The sequence below is a fragment of the Tenrec ecaudatus genome, chromosome 17 (genome assembly GCF_050624435.1).
Source record: "Tenrec ecaudatus isolate mTenEca1 chromosome 17, mTenEca1.hap1, whole genome shotgun sequence".
Classification (NCBI taxonomy): Eukaryota; Metazoa; Chordata; class Mammalia; order Afrosoricida; family Tenrecidae; genus Tenrec; species Tenrec ecaudatus.
The window spans coordinates 24,642,919-24,664,349 of NC_134546.1; the positions used below are offsets into that span (position 1 = coordinate 24,642,919).

Genomic DNA, 21,431 nt, shown 5'->3' on the forward strand with positions numbered 1-21,431 from the left:
CAGTGGCCAGGTTGACATTCCTTGCCACTTTCTGTGATACGGTGTTAGGTTGACAGCATCACCCCACCTGTTCGGCCGACTCTTCTCGAGAACCCAAACCGATGAGACTCACAGAGGTCTGAGAAAGACTTTCATGTCAAGAAGGAAATTGATGTCGAGGAAAGAGCACTGCCCAGTCCGGCTCCAGTCTAGTGGGCAGGTGCTCGCTGCAGGGTCTCCAGAATCACGCAGCTGCCAGCCAGTGAAGTGGGAGCTCTCAGACTGGGGGAGTACAGAGTCACCTGAATCCGAGGTCTTCAGGAAGACGGCAGGCCTCGTGGTTCCTGGGGCCCAGAGGCCAGACATAGGATCCCAAGTGAGTAGGGAGGAGAGGGCCAAGAGAAAGAGATCAGTCCTTAGGATCTCTTCTGAGTAGACCACACCCTAAATGAGACAGTATTAGACTGTGACCAGATTGATAGCTTGGACTCTACCCACAGCTGCTTACGGGGACCAAGTTGCCCCCGAACCTAACCATTCACAACCTTGTAATGAATGGTCTTGCCGAAATGTTCAGATGAATTGATTACAGCCTTTTCACATATCGTCCGCCTCATGAGTGCTGTAGAGTATAAAGGGAGAGAAGTAAGAAAACCGTCAGATAAATCATGATGTAGGGACCCCTTGGCCTCGTTTTGTAGCACGGTCGTTATGAAAAGAGGAGAGGGGACTTTTCCAGGTGACCCAAGAGACACAGCAGCAGATGTGTGCTTCTTAATTCAATCCTGGATTTTAATACAAGACCCAGCTTTAAAACACATTTTGGGAGCAGTTGGGGAAATCTGAATTCGATCATCTTACTACTGATTTTTAGACACGATCATGGTATTGAGGTTATGTAAGACAATATAGTCTCATGAGTTTATGCGTAAAGTTTTAGGAAAAGTGTAGGATCAGCGAAACAGGGGAAGACCCTCAGCAAGATGGGTGGACACAGTGGCCCCAACAATGGGATCAAACATAACAGTGGTGAGGGTGGTGCTGGATCAGGTGGTGTTGCGTTCTGTTGTACCTACATCAAGGTCCCTGGGACTCGGACCTGATTCTGCAGCACCTAACAGCATTCGGTTCTGGGGCTGGCTGCCTTAACAGACTACTGCTCACAGGAACTGGCTGAAATGGGGGCACCTGCAGGACCGTGCCAGCTCTGCAGGCTTTAAGGAGAATCTAACCCATGCTCTGCTTAAGTTTCAGGAGTTGCTGGTGATTCTTGGTGCTCCAGGTTTTGCTTTGAGCACCACGAAACGTGCTCCTTGCGTATCTTTTTCTAGGGCTTTCTTCTTCCAGGAGCACATTGGATTAGAGAAGACACTATTTGCAGCATCACAGCCTCTTAACAATTTATGCGAGAAGGTTCTAAAAAGTTTGTGAAAAGTGGAATGACAGAGGACGGAATAGTTTTCCACCTACTTTTTGAAGCCCCCTTGTCTCTGGAAAGACCCTCTTTCCATAAAAAGTCACCTTCGGAGGTTGCGGGAAGGATATGAGTTTTGGGGAGGTGCAGTTCAACCAGTGCTGGTAGAATGTTGTGTTACCCATAATTCACTTTACAACGTGACACACACACACACACACACACACACACACACACAAACTAGGCCCCAGTTTTAGCAGTTACTTCTCTGACACGTGTGTGAGCAAGTCTTGCCCCGCTGTTCTTAGCATATTTGAAATCTCCTTATGTGTAAAAGGGAAAATGTTCAAACTTCCTAGACTTATAACTCTAATATCTTCAACACACTTAAAATCCATTTTCCAATAAACAAAAGAAAAGATTCCACTTTTGACTGGGGCTGGGTGGGTGGGTGTCGGCTGGGAGACATGAGAGAGGCCCCTCTGGTTCCTCTGGGAAGTGTGACCAGAGAAGCCAGTCTGAACATCCAGTTATGAATGCAGAGGGTTTGCTAATAATCGACCATAAGGATTTGATTATGGCGCAGGAAAAAAAATCGTGATGAGTTGGATGATTCTGAACTTCTTGGCTTTAGCGATCAGATAACCGCTCATGGTGATGGGTTAACGGGCCCCTGGGGGCTCACTGTGAGGTGAAGGAAGACGAGTTGACACAGCTCTGTTTCAAAGCAATTCCGTCTCTTGTTCACATCCGGGCGCGGGTGCTGTAGTCTGAAGTATCGGTCGGGGCCTATCCAGGGCTGCTGGAGAGCTGAAGTAATGGGGGCTTCCTGGAGGACATTCAGTGGCCAGTGAGCAGATTGAGTGACGACAGTTACCTTCATGATAACAGAGGCATTTCCTTGGGCTGTGTCTAACCGAGTAGGAATAATGGCATGTGGGAATTACTGCTTAGAAAAATTAACATCAACAAAGAGTGCTAAGATACAGGGAGAAAAACAATTTCTAATGTATTATTGTAGAAAGTGATGTTTCACCTTCAAGAATCCTAAAACTAATGTTTTATTCTTTTTTAAAATGAATGATTTTTATCAGGAGCTCTTACAGCTCTTATAACAATCCATACATCAATTGTATCAAACTCATTTCTACATATGTTGCCATTATCATTTTCAAAACATTTTCTTTCTGCCTGAGCCCGTGGTATTGGCTGCTCTTTTTCCCTCCCTCCCAGCCCTCCCGCCCTCATGGGCCCCTGATAAATTATAAATTGTTATTATTTTCATATCTTATACCATCCGCTGTCGCCGTTCACCATTTCTGTTGTTCGTCCCCCTAGGGAGTGGGTTATACGTCAATCATTGTAGACCAGTGGTTCTCAACCTTCCTCATTAATGCCACCTCCCTTTAATACAGTTCCTCATGTTGTGGTGATCCCCAACCATAACTTTTTTTTTGTTGCTACTTCATAACTAATTTTGCTACTGCTATGAATCATAATATAAATATCTGATATGCCCGATGTATTTTCATTGTTATAAATTGAACATAATGAAAGTATAGTGATTAATCGCAAAAACTATGTAATTATATATTGTGAAGTATTGTATTTCTAATGACAAATAAATGAAATTTTGTCTGGAAGCATGGTGGAGCACGGGTAACAGTCTTGCTATAACAATGGTAAACTACACTGCTGCATGTTGCAACAGTAGTAAGTGCAGAAGGTTGAGATAACTTCTTTCTCACCTGATCAGCAATTCTTGGGTCAGTCTTTACAAGAGCAAAATTAAGATCATCTTCCACAACATTTACCTAATAATTATAATTCACAAAGTGTTGTTTTACCTCCAAGACTGCTGCTTTCAGCACAGTAACTGCTTTTTAACAGAGTAGCTGCTTTCTACACAGTCGCTGCTCTCTACACAAGTGTGACTGGTCCGCATAAGTACATTATGGCGCCAACCCTGTCACATACACCTGTATATGTATGGGGTGTATTTGATGGGGTTGGCATGATGATGTCATCACTCGGGGTACTTGTATGTGGGCGTATCTGCATGTGGGTGGACCCGCCTGGAGATAGAGGCACTGTGTTTCAGTTCCCAAGACCATTGGAAATACATATGTGTTTTCTGATGATTTTAGACGACCCCTGTAAAGGGTCATTCGACCCCCAAAGTTGCCCCCTTTGCCCCACTCTCCATTACTGTTCCTGAGGTGTTTATCTGTCCAGGAGTCTGTGTGTCTAGAACTCTGTTGTACAATTGTACATGTTCCAGTCTAGCTGGATTTTTAAGTTAAAACTGATCATACTAGTGCGTGTGGGAGTGCGGGGAGAAAACATTAAAGAACCAGAGGAGTGTTGTGTGTTCCTTCAATGCTACGCTGCACCCTGGCTGACTCGTCCCTTCCTTGTGACCCTTCTGTGAGGGTGTGTCCAATTGTCTACAGATGGGCTTTGGGGCTCCTCTCTGAACTGGGGCTCATTAGTATCAATATATTTGTTTGGGGTCCTCTGATGTCTGTTACCTGATCCTGTTGATACCTCGTGATCACACAGGCTGGTTTGCTTCTTCCATGTGGGCTTGCTGCTTCTCTGCTAGATGGCCACTTGTTTAACTTCAAGCCTTTAAGACCCCAGACACTGTATCTTTGAATAGCTGGGCACCATGAGCTTTCTTCATCACATTTTCCTATACACCCATTTTGTCTTCAGCGATTGTGCCTGTCAGATGAGTGCCTTAGGATGCCAGGTTATTAAAACAGAGTGTTCTTGAGTTAAGGGAGTACTTGAGTGGAGACCTGATGCCTGTCTGTTCCCTTAATATTTATCATTTAATATATGTATATAGACCTATATCCCTATTAATATACTTATATATTTACATATGTGCATGGCTGCGTTTGTACCTCTTTAACTGTCCTTTGCTTCCTAGTTCTTTCATCTATTTCATTTTACTTTCCTCCCGTCCCTCTCTCATGTTCGCCTTTTTTTGACTCCTCTCAGTACTTCCTCTCGGCTACATTGCACTCGATCAACCTCCACCAGGTATGCTGCTACTCCCTCCTTGCCATTGATTTTACATTTCTTATTGTTCCCTTCTCCTTGGGTTTGTTGGCTCCCCACCCCCCTTTCTCCCACCTCCTCCTCTCCCATGTTCCCTGGCGATGTCAGCCCTTTTGTTTTTTCCTTGGGATTGGCTGTCCTGACTATCTTGGATGGATAGACATGAGAAAGAAGAATAAATTAAACAAATTAATAAAAGCCTATAAATAGTTCCAGGTTTGTCTGCTGGCCATTCTGATTGTTTTCCACATGGATCTGGTGAAGTACCATGCCCTGCCTACTGATTCCAAAGTCTATTTTAGGGATTCCCTGGGGGATTCATTGCTTTGCTCCCCCCTTGATACTCTGCTGTGTTCCCTTTGGCTCTGATGTGTGTGTGGGAGGGGGGCACGGGCAGGGGGGGGGAGACCAAGCACAATACCCGCACTGTGCCTCCAGTGCAGTGCCCCTGAGCACTGTGGGTCAGCGAGGGCCTCGTGTCTCATGAAGGGGCCAGCCCCTTGGTCCTCTCTCTGCCTTGGCTGCTCTGAGCAAGAATGTAGTCCTCCAGGCTTGGTGGGCAGGCTGCAGTTCCTTCTGATATGCTCATTCTCTCTCCCCGCCCCTCCCACCCCTCCCTTTTCCTCTTAATTTGTTTCCGTGAAATTTTTTATTCTTAAGTCTTAGAAACTATGGCTTATTCTGTGAATCTGACTGGGCACAGACTTCACTAAATTCACCTTCAGGTATTCGAACAGCAGAAGTTAATCCAGAAGAGACGCTTAAGAGGAATGGGTTTCTTGAATGTAAATTGGGTTTGAAGTATTTGGCAATTCATAATTTTTGGAAGAATGAAATTTCTGTGCTACCTAGAATAAGTTGTAGTGTTCCACATAGACTTGAAAACGTTTGCCAAGCGTTTGCACACTGTATAGATCAGGCTAGAGTTTCAACTCCAGTGGTTACAATTATCATCTTCCTTTCAGGGTAATCTCATGTGTTATGTGCTTCAAATTTGCACATTTCCATGCTGGTTTTCATCTCTGAGGAGAGGCCAAGTTTCAGGCCTCTTCACCCACTCCCCAATCTATTTTTGTATCACAGCAGTAAGTAGCGGACCCTCCCCATTGTACAAGGGCATCCTTTGTTTAAGTGGATTCTCTTAACAGTGACCTAGATTGGGAACTTACTTGGCATCTGTGTTTTTGGCTGTTTCAAACATGTTTTATTTATTGCCCAATTACTGGAAATAAACATGCTCGGTGACCTAATGATGCCAGATGGCATGAGCAGACCCTGTATCGTAAGTGTTTCCGAGCACAGTGCAGGTTTTAGGGTTCAGTTTCCATGTCATCTCTGCCGTTGCTTGGTTGTGTTCTTACACACTTTTTGTTGAGCACAAAGATCAGACCAAAAAATTAAATGTGTCACGACTTTCCCATTGCAAGTGCTAAATGAGCAGGGAAATCTCACCGAGAGAAACACGAATGTGTTGTCTTAATTAATGTTCTCCACTCTGGCTAGGACTATTATAGGTGAGGCCGAAGATGTCATGAAACGCTTGGTTTATCCCTATAGTGACAGTACCTTCGGCAACCTCGAGGCAGACCCTGCCCTGCTTTTCTGCAGTCTTGCCAGGCGTTGCTGTAGAGCAGCGGTTCTCAACCTGTGGGTCACGACCCTTTGGGGGGTCGAATGACCCTTTCACAGGGGTCGGCCGATTCATCACAGTAGCAAACTGACAGTGATGAAGTAGCAATGACATTAATGTTATGGTTGGGGGGTCCCCACCACATGAGGAGCTGTGTGAAAGGGCTGCGGCAGGAGGAAGGTGAGGACCACTGCTGTAGAGTGAGCACCAGCTCCCAGGCCGAGTCCAGCTGTCCGTTGGGATGCTCCAGGCTGCGCCCTTCCAGGAGTACGTTTCCAGCAGGGCTTTGCACAGGATCCTTCATGGTCCATGCCTGAGAATGTGCATTTCCACCCCCCGAAATACTGACTCTCGACCGACATGAGAACCTTGTTAAAATGTGGATTCTGATTCAGTATAATGGAGTCAACCTATTCAAAGCCCTGTCTGCTAGTCTTGTCTTCCAGGGAACCTCTGGGTGGCTTTGAACCATCAACCTTTCCGTTAAAGTGTTTAACCATCTCCACTGCCCATGAACTCTCATCTCCTTAAATAAAACCCACTGCCATAGAGTTTCAGGAGAAAGAGGAGCGAAGCCTTTCAATTCCCAGAGGTACAGGTTCTTCCCTGCCCTATAGGGTCACCAGGAGTTCTTCAAGTCCATGGCAGCAAATTTAGTTGTGGCTTTGGAGTTAAAGTTGCTGTCTGGAGTCATAGGTTGCTGACTCAAAGCTACCCGACAAGGTCTGCCCATAGGACAGGGTCCAACCACTCTGGAGGGGGCAGATTGCCTTCTCTTTCTCCCTTGAAATTCCCAGTGGGTTAGCAATTAGCAGCTAGCAGCCCAATCAATGCTTAGCCCACAGTGCCACCAGGACTTAAATAGAGCCTATAAATTGCCTACCGTACATACTCGAGTATAAGCCAACCCGAATATCATCCGAGGCACCTATTTTTACCACAAAGACCCCATTAAAACTGCTGAAAAACTCGGCTTATACACGAGTATATGCAGTAAGTAGATAAAAAGCCTAAAGAAGGAATCGCTCTAAAATAATTCACTGAGGACCCTTGACCTCTTAGTTATGCAGCCTCTTGGTGCAGGAAGGAAAGATGAGGCTGCCAGGGTCCCTCAACAATGGGCTGTGATGTGTGCCACACTCTCTCCTCCTCCACTTCCCCAGGCCACAAAGTCCTTTGGGGCATCGCCCTGGGTGACTCTGACCAGGCCCATGGCCTTTCTGTGTTTTGGGGTGGAGGGGTCCTGGGGGTACTGCTAGCTGGTGATTTTGGAGTGCAGAGCCAGGGACCTTGGCTGCCAGACCTCTGTCTTCTCCATGGGTCTCAGGGGTGAGCTTAGTGCATTTGCCGGTTTGGCCTCCTTCGGGCGGAATAAGTCCTTCGCACTAGCCACTTCCTATACCATCTGGGTTTTTCTTCAGCGTCCCATTCAAATACTCTTCTGGCATGATCCAGGAAACGTTTAATTGAGTGTTAGCGAGGCCAGTTGTTTCCAGTGGTTCTAAAATGTCTGTCTGACGTCGCTGTCTGGGCCAAGCCTTACCTGTGTCAGCAGCAGAAGGTATCAGGAAGGTGTAACACACATCTCAGGGACAGGTGCAACGTCTTCCTGACTGACTGCACAGAGGCCCCCTTCCCTGAAGTCACAAAGACCAGTGAAGAAGACAGGGCCAAGATTCAAAGGGACAAGCACTGCCCATGAAAGAGAGCTTGACTGCGTGCATGTCACTGGGCGTTTGCCCGTGGGGTGGAGGACGACTAGTTTTACTTGGATTGAGACTATGGGGCTGAGACAGTTGAAAAATCAAAATATAGATTCTCAGAACTGGAGGAGAATATTTCAGAGAATGGGGTATGACCCAGACATTACCTTTTCTATGGTCTGAGATTCAAACCCAGGCTGCTGATGGATTCTGGAAGCCGAAGAGACAGTCTGCTTCAGTGTCATCGATCCGTTCCTAGTTAATAAACAAATATGCTTCGTGTTTCCCTGCACCCCTGTTCTCAGTTGTTTCTGCCATATTGGCAACAGAAGTATCATTATCATGACACAGAATATCAACATTCCCTATCTTATTACATCCATGTCCTACTAAAATAATCAAACTATTAATAATTACATTCCTGTTTTTTTTCCTAGAACTAGATGTCAGAAATAATTATGGAGCATTTCAGTGTAGATGCATGTTATATCCCTTTTGATACTGGCAAAGTGGCAAGATTTTGTGGTCATTGTATTTGACTTGTCAGTTCTGAGCATGTTGGAAGTGATTTTAAGAGGCCATGGCTGGAATTCTTCCTTCATTTAGGTTCTCTAAATATACGGAGCCCTTTTACATGCACGATCCTATTCGACCTTCCCAGCAATTTTGGGAGATGAAGAAAAGTAGGCATCCATGCCTGTAGTGGATATGTGTGACAGGCAAGCCTTAGAGAGGGTAGGTCGGACTCTGTTAAGTGGTGTTTCCAAAGTCACAACTACGTGTACATTTTAGCACACTTGCCCTAACTCTGGGCCTCAGTTTCTACTTTGGGGGAAAAAAAAACTGAATTGGCTCAGAGAGCTAGTAAGGCCTACATTTTTAGCTTTGAAATCCTCTGACTTGTGACGATTTTAACATTGTCTTACCTTGCACAATCTTAACCACTGCTGATGACAACACGGGCAGTTGGTACATGGACCAAGCAAGACACACATACCAACATCAACTGCAGGAACACCTCGAGTGACTGACCGAGTCCAGCCTGACGGGGAGAGTCGTCTCAATGTCAGCTCCTCGGAAAGGTTTTCAAGTGCAGGCATCTTCGCATTTCTTCTCAACCTCGTACTTTGGTGAGGGCCGGAGACCTTGTTTAAACTGAGCTTGGTATTGGCGGGGGTGAGCCGTCTCTAGATAGATTTTGCTTGGTGAAGATAAACAGCCTCATCGAAATGACACCACCGCTCAGTGTGTCTGTTGCGTGCATGCCAGCGCAGCCTTCGCACGGCGGGTCCTTTCAGAAGGCTGGGCAGTGGGGCAGAGCACTCTGAAATAGGTGTGGTGCGATTCGATGAAGACTGCCGCAGAGTCCCCATGAGAGAGCAGCCACGCTACAGGTAATCGCTTCTTTTTATTTTATTTTAATTTTTTGAGGTCTATTTTACTTTTTGGAATGCGACGCAGAAAAATGGCAAACTTAGCCAAATGAGGCAAATATGACTATTTCATAGTGTTTTTGTTTCTCATGGGTAACAAAAAATGGGTAATCACTGAAGCTGTGTGGATATTACAAATTCTCTTGGTATAATTATAGCATATAAAACACCGAGGGATTTAGATCTTTATCACCTTGTGGGGTATAGAAGTAGCAGCTGTGCCAATATGCATTTAAAACAATTTCTTCCCTCTATATAAATATGTCTTTTGGCTGCATCCTTGGTGAAAGCACTTGGAATTAAATTTGATCCATATACATCCAGTTCTAGGATTTAGCATGTAATTTTTGTCATTTTGCAGTAAAGAAAAGCTCATGGAAATTGTGATGCTGGAATGTAACCATAACAACAACAATATTTATTATTATTATTGAAATTTAAGAATACCAAAACACTAACAACATAACCTGATAGGCTTCCGGTTAAAATGGTCGAGTCTCTGTAAAGTTGAAGAAAATAGCTCAAATTTCATGTTTTTTAATCATTTCTTTGAAAAGGATGTCAAGTGGAAGCTAGACTTTCATGCTTTAGAATTTTTTCGTCTTTGGAGGTTACTGTATGGGACTGTTGGTGTGGTGCTTGCCCTTTGGGCGGCTAAGCACAGGGTCAGCAGGCAGAAATCACCAGCCGCGAGCTATCGTCTCAGAAACTCCAAGAGGCAGTTCTGCCCTGTCCTATCGGGGCACCATGAGTTGGAATCAACTCTTTGAGTTTGGGTTTTGGTTTATGTTACTTTAAAACCCATTTTTGTCTCAGTGTAACTTTTAAAATACCGTTTCATAAACTAAAGTAGTTGTCTGGAATTCCTTGAAGCCCATGGTTTGGCTTCAGCAAGCTTTAAAAAAATACACTCTCAGAAATCAATGTGGATATATTTTCAGCCCTTAATGCTCCAGCCACACTAGATACTTTGTAAAATCAATGGCCTGAAATATCAGAGGATTAGGGTTGTATCAGATACCCCAAATGCCTAACATTGTTTTAATTACTCTAATAAAAGAAAGCTGGGTGGACTTCACAAAAAAAAAAGAACGACAGAAAGAAAAGAAAAAACCTTGCTCATAAAGAATGTTCTGCTCCAGCCAAAGCAAATTTTTTACAAGTTCTTTTAGAAAGTCTGGAAGTATTTAAGTGTTTTCCTTTTTCTTCGGAGACAATGCCTGCTTCCCGGCCAGTAGACCGCACTCTCCTTGTGGACCACGGGCCTTTAGGACAAGTTGATCACCGAGTGTGTGCTCTGGTTGTGTTAGAGAGCAGGCTCTGAGAGTTGGAACTTTTATCTCAGTGGGGAATAGGAAAAAAACATTTAGTACTCAAGTCCGTGGGCACTGAACAGCTTTCCTGGGGCAGTCGGCTTCCTTTGGCGCTGTAGGTGGTGCAGAGACTAGACGTGACACCGTGTTGTCTTGGAGGGAGACAAGGATGACTTTGCCAGAATAGAGATGGGTTCCTAGCCTGGCGAAACAGGTTGACAATGGGAACAAAGAAGAATCATGAGAGCAAGGAGGATTAATTCAACCCATTCCATGTCTTCCGAGTTTTTTCATTAAGAGACTTTAGTCTGCTTTGTAGGGAAAGAAGTCTAAGATTTCAGAAACTAAGCATTCTTAGTTCCTGGCTCTCGACAGGTGCCATAGTCCTGAGGGTGAGGTTCTGTCTGCCTCAGTACCAGGTAGTTTTGTGCCATGCCACTGAACTGCTGCACACCTGGGGGACAAGGGATGTGAGCAGGTCCACTGTGGGGATGGAGTGACTTAAGGGATGCTAGGCAGCTGGGCTGATGGACCATTGTGTCACTCTCTAATGGATTGACTCTCAGGGCATGCAAAAAAATCTGCATTTCCAGTACCTCTGTAAAAGCTTTTCTGAGGCATGTCACTTTGGGTGTTTTCGGGAAGGCAGCCAGGCTGTTTTATGAGGGCTGATGAGTAGAACACTCATGCAGTTCTTGTCAGATACATTGGCCTGGGTCAGGCTTAAGGCTCGGGATAGGGAGGCAAGGTAGTGGCCTCATGGAGTTCAGCATTGGAATTTTGTTGCTTCGGGAGACACTGTCCTTGACAGGATTGCATTGACTGAAGGAACCTTTCTACCACAGCTGGCTGGTCACCCTAACCTCTACAGTGCAGCCTTCAAGATGTCACAGGCGTTGGGCACAAAATGAATACCAGCAATTTGTTCATCCTTATAATTTTATTGATGAGAAAACAGAAGTCCAGAGCGGTAGATCCTGTGTTGAATTTGTGGCAGATGGAGATTATAGCTGAGACGCTCTGATTCTCAGTCCAGTGTGCATTCTGTCTTTCTACCATGGCTGTTAGTCCATCTCTTGGGGGATGAAGTAGTCACGAGACGCTGTGACCGCTCTGAACTCGAGAGGGCAGGTGCGGCTTCTGGAGGCGTTCCGGTTAGGGGCCCCGCTCTACAGTGTTTTGTGATTGGGTCCTCGGTGCCTGTTGTCAGGTGCCATCAGGTCCAGTCCGACTCTCAGTGACTGCAGGACAAAATGAAACATTGCCGGTGTACAAAAATTCATTTTACGTTTATAATGCACCAACCCTATTGGATATATAGAGATATTTGGGAGTTTGCATTGTGTTAGGAATAGATATCATAGTACATGACAATAACAGTAATAACTTTGTGGCTGGACTGCATTTATTGGAAAAACAGAAACAACAAAACAATTGTTTGTGCTGAGCTTAAAAAAATACCTCCCCTCCCCCGCCACCAATATTTGTTTTAACTTTCATTGAGTGACTTCGCGGCACAAGACCTCTTCAGAGTGGTAAGAGTGAAGAGGTCACTTTGAGGACTAAGGTGCGCCTGACCTGCACCCTGGTATTTTCACGCACCTCATAGGCATATGAAACCTGGGCCCTGGCACAAGGACGACCCAGGAAGAACGAGTGTGTTTGAAGGACAGTGCTGGTGGGGATATTGGAAGTGTCATGGACCGTCAGAAGAACTAACAAATCTGTCTTGGACGTAGTACCACCAGAATGCTCCTGAGCAGCAAGGAGGGCAAGACTTTGCCCCAGATGCTTTGGGCATGTACCAGGAAGAACAGCTTGTGGAAAAGGTCCTTGTCCTTGCTGGAGTATTAGATCAGCCAAACAGAGGAAGGCCCTCAACCAGATGCATTGAGATAGCCGCTGCGCCCATGGGCCCAGACATAACAGTGGTGAATGGCCCACGACAAGGCAGTGTTTTGTTCCAATTTGTAGAAGCACTGTGAGCCGGAGCCGATTTGAGGGGACCCAACAACAGTACTACTTGTTTCGGATCCCTGATGAGAAAGGATTAAATACCGGGCTGCTAACGAGAAGGCGGGTGTCGGAACCTGAACTTGCCAGCCCCTCCTCTCAGAGCAACATGGGAGCGTCTTCTGTAAAGACGTCACGGCTCAGAAACCCTAGCAGGCAACTGTACCCCGTCCTCAATAGTGCTGCTGTGAAGGGAGCTGAACTTGAAGGCACCAGGATTTGTTTGGGTTTTGTTTTTTGTTTGAGAAGTGTAGCCCCTGTCTCATTGAAAGGTTTGTGTGTGATTATGGCCATGTTTGCTTTAAATGCATTTTTCCCCACTTCTTTTGTCCCCATGAACGCTATTCTCTATCCTGATCATTCTTTCTCTTACCTTTGAGGGGCAGAGCCAGGGGTAGTAAACTATACTTTGATAAAATCATGTAATTGCTTCCTGATCATCCTCCTCCTCCTCCTGAATATGTGCTGACCATGCGTTTCAATTTAGTAATTATGTAGTTGGGAGCCATCTAAAATTATTGTGCTTTGTGAAGCAATCAAAAATATTTTCTCTCTTTTGTCTCTGGATTGATTGCACATCCAGCTACAAATATAATTGCGCACTGCTGTTCAGCTAAGGAAAACCCTCCAATTCTTACTTCACCTCACTCTCTAGCTTCCCCCGTCCAGCCTTCTCTGTTCCTTCCCATTGGGTTGTGTCCAGTGTCCCGGACTGCCCTGGGGACCTCCCCGTTGGTGGTCGGTCTGGTGCAGGGCTGCTTGCTCTATCACTGTGGAATCTCTCCCTGGTAGAGTCGCTGACTCACTTCCCCGTTTCAACTCTGGCCTAAATAAGCCCCGCTTACTGTTGTAAGAGTCGGAATGAATCAGACTTTTATTTCTTGTTTTCCTTCAGTGTCACCCATAGGAGTAGACTTTAAGTCTGTAGTATTTGAGCATTAGAGGAAACGGTTTGTATTCAAATCTAAGTAGTTTAAATTTTATGATATTTTAGTTTCTGGTTGTAAAAGGAAATTTCTCTGTTTTGTGTTGTCGCTATTGGTTGTTGTTGTTGTTCACTTCTTGTGTGTGTTTTGTTTGATTTTCTGCAATGAAATCCAGGATAGATAAGTCCCTGGGACAGGACGTGGATGGCAGGGGCGGAGTTGGGGGAGGAGGGGCTGACCACAGGAGTCCGAGAAGGAGAAATGTGCCGAAGTTGACTCTGATGGTGATTGTCAATATGGTCGGGTGATTCCATTGTATGATAAAGGAAGCGTAGCCAACAAAATGGTTTAGTTAAAAAAAGGAAATTAGTTATGTGTCTGACAATTTGAGTATTTCAGCATTATCTTTATAGAATGCCTTAAATAATATACGAAATAGTAGATGGTTGGCTGCTTTTAAGAATGACCTAGTCCATAGTAAAATAGCTGAGCTTTCCAAATGAGTGCATCCTGAGGGCCTGACTAATGGCCTGTAGGACACCGCTGGGAGGATGAGGGCGCTTGAAGCCAGGCTGTTGTGTTGTGTTGTGTTGCATTCCCCCCACTAAACTCTGAGCCCTGGGCAGGGCTGCAGCCATCTGCAAAGAGTTTTCTCTTTCAGAACTCCACATAGGCTGATGAGCTCAAATCAGCCCTACTTGGACATTGCTCATTTCACGTTACCATAGCCCTGTGAGTGGGGATTATTCTCTCATTATGATGGAGAGACATTGGATGGCTTGTCTGGCAGCTCACCACTAAGATGACAGGCTTGGACTGTAGATCCACGTCTGATGATCCCAGTCCATTGCTCTTTTCCTTCCCCCCCGACTGCATCCTCTCGGCAGGATCCTGCCGTGTAGCAGATGCTTCTTGGAGTGAGGCTGCAAGTACCAGCAAATTTGAGGTGTGAAAGTCAATCTTAAACACCCAAGCTCGAAGATTTACTTCACATATAGTTTATCGCTGGGAAAAAAAAAACACCTAGGTTAAGATTTTTTTGTTTGCTTGTTTATTTTTGGTTTTGTCAAAATATGCACAGCCAAAGATATATAATATATGCATACCGTTTCAACATTTTCTAAGTGACTGAAACTGCAAACCTTTTTTGCTAAGTGATGTTTGGAATGATCATCCCAACTCCTGTATTTAACTAACTAAAACCAACTCTGATCCCAGTTGAGCTTGGCATATCAGGAAACTGCTATGGGATTTCCTTAAAACTGAGGTTGAAGTCTGAAGGTACCTGTTCTCAGTCAAGTACCACTTAAAAAAAGTACATCCCACGTCAGTCGTCCTTTTTGGATGACTGTTTTACAAACTACAATGTGTACCATATAGACAATAATAATCTTATGCTATAAAACTTAAAACATGGTTATTGAGTACATTTAAGGATCCTTGAATGGGCTCATGTCATGCAGCACATCGATGGGAAGCATAGAAACGTAGCATGTATAGATAGGCACAGAGTAGCATCGATGGGAGGCAGGAAGGCTTGGAAGTGATTTCTAGGCACACCTTTCCCCAGCATTGTGGTCAATACGTGGGTGGACCGGGGCAGAGAGTAGCTATTTTGGTTTCTCTCTTTGCATCGCGCTTAATATAGGCTCTAAGAAGAAAGCTGTATTGTGTGAGCACTAGTGGGATGTGGATGGCGGAAGCTGTAAGACAAGGAGATGATCGGGGATGCGGCAGGCCAGGCCCAGCCTCATTAGAGACTCAGCAACAGAAAGACTTGAGGTTGACTCGGTGGCAGCGTTCATTTCCTCAATGGAGAGATGCAGCCCATCAGTCTGTGTTGAGCACAGAACCTTAGGCCTGGCAGAAGCAGAGGTCGTCTGCTTCGGTGTCCTGGCATCTCCGAGAGATGATCTGTTTCTGGTGGAGACATCAGCCCTTGAGGAGCCCTGTGGTTGAAGCGATCATCCACCTTATGGAATCGAATCTTCCTGTGACTTGCAGCCCTGCTAACACGCGCATTCTGCTTCACACATCCGGACAGCGCCGTGTGCCTACATTTGTTCTTATCATCCCTCCTTTCTTCAGTTGATCCCCGGAAGCCTCATTGTTCTGCGTGCCCGGCTGTAGCTGAATCATGCGTTTGGCGTTATGGGTCAAGTGTTGGGCATCAAACCCGCCGCCTGTTCCGCAGGAGAAAGGCGAGGCTGTCTGCTCCCATAAAGATTATGGTCCCGTTTGAAGCAGTTCCGCTCTGTCCTCTAGGGTTTCTTGTGTTAAAATCCACTTGGCCTCAAGACACCCGGTTAGCACTGGCATGAAGGAACCTTGGTGGCACATATGGTTAAGTGGTCAGCTGGTAACCGACAGGTTGGCGGTTTGAATCCCCCAGCTGCTCTGCAGGGGAACGACTTGGTGATCTGTTTCTGGAAAGATTACCGCAGTGAAAACCCTAGGGGACAGTCCCACGTTTTCCCATGGGTCCATTCTGAATCAGAATTGTTTGAGGCTGCCTACAGCAACACCAGCCTTGGTGTGGGTTGTGATTTCCCCTAACTTGCAGCCCGAGGCTCAGTCTGGCTTTCTTTGAGGCTCCACAGCATGGCGCCTTGCATAGAGAGCCATTGTTTCCAGTTAGACATTGGCTTGATACGGTAGCTCCGTGAGATGAGGGACAGGCTGGCTTTGTCTGAAAAAAAAAAAAGTGTGTAATTCACACAGGAAAACCTTTTGTGTGTCTTTTACCTGTACAAAACCACCTCAGTCTGTGCAGAAACACGTAGTTTGACGAAAAGAGTTTATGTCCATTGATGATTTCTTACTGAGATGGAGAATCTGCTAGTCTCAATGTTGTTAACTGCCATCGAGTCAGCCCTAACTCATGAAATGCGGTCCAATCCTGCACCACCCCATTTTCAGGAGCACTTCGCCAAACCCTTGTTGTTAGTCTGTCTTAGCCTGGAAGCCTTGCTAAGAACTGTTCAGCTTCATAGGTCACGCAGGCTTCTACGAGCATCCTCTTGTGTGTGGTCCTCACTAGTGTGGTCTTGTGGCAGAGGGGGAAAGATTCTCCTTCTGCCTTCTTGTCCCTTATGCCTATCTGATCCCCAGGGGAAGGATCTAGTGGTATCCAATAGCTGCTAGCGTGAGAACCTTGAGTGCGTGTGGTAGTTACATAATATGGTGTCAGTTTCGGACTTAGAGGATTAAGAGTGAAGGGGTGGAGTCTACTCTGTCAATCAGGTCATAGTCCCTGGGGCCTCTGTGTGGGCACGACCATCTCCTGAGGATTCTGGGAACTTCTGTATTTCCTCCTGGGAGGTGGGGGACACACTCTCTCTCCCCACCCTCTGTGAGACATTTCTGAGGAGAAGCCACATGAAGCTACTCTGAGACAGTCAGAATTTTGGAGCTGAAGGAACCACCTGGAGACCCCTGTCAGCGCTGAGTGCTTACAACGCCACTGAATCCACAAGACTTCCAACCCACTGGCCTGTATCTTCCTTCCTTCTGCATCATTGAATGTGCTTCATGAGTCTAAAGAGGATTTTATAGATTGGTATTGGACATCCGGGCTAATATTGGACTTATGGACTTGATCTGGACTGGGCAAGGATGTTTTCCCAATATTCAACTGCTGTTGTATATAAAGTTCTTTCTTATACACATATGAATCTCCTTGGACTTGTTTCTCCAGTCTACCAGGACTAACAGTGTGCCTCAGAGACCTCTCAGATGTGGTTTCTGAGTTACACTGAAGCCTGTTCATTGTTGAGTACCAGGAGGGTGTCCAGAAGGCCTTGAGCCCTTTTATTAATATGACCTCGTTCCTTGCTACCTGTTCTTAAGCCGTTTTGAGAAGAACACACCGTGTTGCGGCACCACCTACACGGCCATTTATTTCATCCACTTGGATGGCGCGTGCTGCTTTTGGCTGTGAACCTGCAAAAACAAAGCCATGGGATAAGGCAGCCTGAATCCTGTAATGAAAACCTTGTACCTTGTTTTGAGGCCCGGTGGCGAGAAATGATTTATTTTTGCCTTCCCAAATAAAACATTCTAGGAATCCAAGGTGAAAATTGGATTTTAACTGCTTCTAAAATTCCGAGCATATAAAATCAGCACGTGTTGAGTGGTTTTTCTTGATTAACAGAGGAACCTAAACAATCCAGAGCAAGAATGAGGTACAGATGATGCTGACAGCCACCATAAATAAATTGTCGTGGTTTCTAACACGATGTAAACAGCAAGCACCCCTTGGGCACACCTGCAGTAGTGGGGGGCTGAGAGCATTCAAGCAATCGCTTTGCTCCCACTCTTATCCCTGAAGCATTGCTCCCTCTCTCTCTGCCTCTGCATTTCAGGTTACTCTTTCTCATGAGTAAGTAGAAGGAGTTTGGGGGGCTTCTCAGCTCCAACTCCAAATGTGTACCTTGCTTCTCTCCGATTCTCATTTGCGTGCTCTGGCTCTGGCTCCCTGTCTCTGCCTTTCTCTCTCTTGCTCACTCATGTTCCCTCCCTCCCTCCCACCCACCCTTCCTTCCCTTCCTGCCACTTACCTACTATCTTCCTTCCTCCCTACTTATTATCTACCTTCCTCCCTACTTACCTATCTACCTTCCTCCCTACTTACTAGCTACCTACCTCCCTACTTACCTATCTACCTACCTCCCTACTTACCTATCTACCTTCCTCCCTACTTACTATCTACCTACCTCCCTACTTACCTATCTACCTTCCTCCCTACTTACTTACCTATCTAACTTCCTCCCTACTTCCTATTCATATGCTGCTGCCACATCTCAGTCTCTACTCTGATAGGCCAGGTGGACATGTCAATCCCAGGGCTTTCCCACACAGTAGGTAGTACAACACGGAGCTGAACATTCAGTCTCCAGACAGGATCTCACAAAGCCAGTGGGTTATGTCTTCGTGCTGGAGCCCAACACCCAACTGCCGCTGCACGCATGCTGTTATTGACTGGGGTTGTTATGCAGGTTGCTATGCGTTACCTCTCACAAGGAAGCCTCTGAAGTGGCCACCACCCAGCGTTCTTGGGATGAGGTGACCCTTGGGCCTGACTAATCTTAAACAAGGACTTTTGTCAGTGCCTTTCCCAGAATCACATGCTGGGTCAGGCTCATTGAAGAAAAGCAATTACTTTTATGGCTGCTCTTGCTCAACTCAGGATGCCTTTGGTTTGAACTTGGAGTTGAAGGGTGTCATCGTGGTCTGTAGAGTCATTTCCCATGGAGTCTGGTGCTTTGAGTTCGACAGTGAGAATAACGGTTTGTTTGACAAGGCGTCTGCCCTCTGCTCCACTCCTATGCCTTTCACTCACTAGGGAACCTGCCACACAGTAGAAATCTCAAAAAGGGCAATCAGGAACAGGAGCTTTTGTCCATGACCATAATTAATGATAACAGTAATTTAAAGAAATGTCATTGAGTCTGGTCCAAGTCATGCACCAGGCCTTTCTTCCGAGACACCTCTGGGTGAGTTTGAACTGCCAACTCCTCTGCTACTAGTGGCTGAGGGCTGAGTTATTTTTTACCAGGAGGATTATCACCAGAGCTCCTAATGGTAGAGAGAGCTGGGCACTTACACATGCCAAGCACAGTGGTGAGCATTGTACAAGCAGCTTCCCCTTTGGGCAACCCTGTGAGAAAATACAATTATCTACTCTACACTGTGGGTTGGAAAAGTTGTCCAAGATCACATGTAAGAAGACTTAAAGAGATAATTCCTACTCAAGCCTCTCTAACTCCTGAGTCAGGTTTCTAACCACTGTTGTGTACTGGTTTGGAAGAACACTCAGCCACCTGTCAGAAACATTGAAAATTTCACCCTGAAAACTGCAGACCATCAGAGCTAGGATATCATGAAAACATTGGTAAGTGGGCAGGGCCTTTTCTGGGCTGGTATTTTTGGATAATGGGGAGAGGGTGTAACTCAAGACCCTTGTCAGAGCTTCATCTGCCTCCACCTGGTGGGAAAAGAAGTGCCTGAAAGACCTGTCAGTACCTGGTGGCCATGCCTGCTTCCTGCTCGGGGTGCCTCTCGCCTGGGCTCTCTGCTGCTGCACTCATCTCCTTCGCCCGGGCACCAGTGCGAGTGCCCTTTGGCTCCACACAGCCACTTCTTGCCTGCATGGGCATTTACTGAGCGTTGGTGAGGTGCGTTCTGTTCTGGGCACGGAAAGCTGAAAGACGGTTATGTGTGTCGTTAAAACGCATAGCACCGGCGGTCGAGCACTCCGGAGAGAGAGGAACTGACTGAAACGGAGGAGGTGCTTCATGGCGATGCTTCTCCTAAACTGGGTCTCAGGAGATGTATCCAGTGCCTCTCGGGAATGTGGGGATGGAAAAAAGCAGGCATCTCAGGGAGAGGAAACAGCTTTTAAAAAGACACACGTGGTTCAGAACATAGAGTTTTCATGTATCTCCAGGGTAGATCTAGAACATTGGTTCTCAACCTTCCTAACGCCGTGATCCTTCATACAGTTCCTCATGTTGTGGTGACCCCCCCCCCAACCATAACATTATTTTCGTTGCTACTTCATAACTGTCATTTTACTACTGTTATGAATCGAGCGACCCCATGAAATGGTTGTTCAACCCCCAAAGGGGTCACAATCCACAGGTTGAGAACCACTGATCTAGAGTTGAGAAAACTGGAAAGTTTGCCTAAGTTGTGGACAGAAATGCTTGGCCAACTAACTGAGAGATTGGAGGTTCTAGTCTACCCAGAGGTGTCTTGGAGGAAGGCCTGGTGATCTACTTCCAAAAAATCAGCCATGAATTGTTCTAAGAGCTGTAAGAGCCCCTAGTAAAATGATTTAAATAAAACAAAAACAAAGCAGCCATTGAAACCCCCAGGGCATGTTTACAGTGATCTTTTTATAATTCTAGGTTCTGGGTAAGATAAAAACGACATTGGAGGAGGCTTACGTTTTACCAAGTCTCTGAGCAATGACAGATTTTTATTAGGCTCCACAAATGCCAAAGACCCCTTACTGGAGATATGTTAATGTTGGTGCCATGCTGCTCTGTTCCCCCATTTCACAGGGTTTTATTTCACCGCTGTCCCCCTCCCCCAACCCGTTGCATTGATAGCCAGGGGCTGTTTTCTAATTCGGTTATGAGGCACCGCTGGGCTCTTGAGTAACCTTCATATTTCACACCTGATCATTGCAGTGTGGCAAACCCCTCCCTGGCCTGTCAAAGCAAGAGGACTGCTGTGGGACCGTGGGCACCTCGTGGGGCTTTCACAAATGCCAGAAATGCCCCAAGAAACCAGGTAAGTGGCATGGCCTTGTTCCTTGGCAGGTCATTGGTGCATATCGACTTTGTCATGGTGAATGGTTGAGTGACACAGCTGTGTTAGACTTTGGGGGCACGCTCATCAGAGTCTAGAGCAGCGGTTCTCAACCTGTGGGTCACGACCCTTTTGGAGGGGTCGAATGACCCTTTCACACGGGATACCCGATTCAGAACAGTAGCAGAGTGACAGTTATGAAGTAGCAACAAAAATAATTTCATGGTTGGGGGGCGGTCACACCACATGAGGAACTGTATGAAAGGGCCTGGCATTAGGAATGTTGAGGACCACTGATCCTGAAGGTATTTTCATTCTCGGAAATCTTGCCAGTCAGAGGTGGGCTTCATCTTGATTCTGGTTTAAAATAAGCAGGCCTTATCAAGTGATTTCTCTAGTGAGATTACTTACAAAGGGAAGTCTGTGTGTGTGTGTGCGCGCGCGTGTGCACGCTCTTGTGATTATGACGTGTGCTTTTTATTTCTAGGAAGGGTGTTTACAGCTCACACCAAATTCTTTTTTTTTTTTTAGAATCATGAGTCGGAATCAACTTAGTGAGTCAGTCTGAGTTGAGTGGATTCGAAAGGAAGTTTTATCAGAGATGATAGCTTCATGGTTCTTTGGTGAAGAGAAA

General features: G+C 46.0%; 1 protein-coding gene across 10 annotated transcripts in view; it reads left to right on the forward strand.

Moving 5' to 3' along the window:
- The window catches only part of LTBP1 (latent transforming growth factor beta binding protein 1), a 436,575-nt gene that overhangs the window by 235,609 nt on the left and 179,535 nt on the right, over positions 1-21,431 (forward strand). For all 10 annotated transcript variants that reach the window (XM_075536011.1, XM_075536010.1, XM_075536014.1 and 7 more), the window contains one exon: positions 20,677-20,779. In XM_075536011.1, the coding sequence (XP_075392126.1) occupies positions 20,677-20,779 (103 nt within the window). The remainder of the gene's footprint in view (positions 1-20,676; positions 20,780-21,431) is intronic.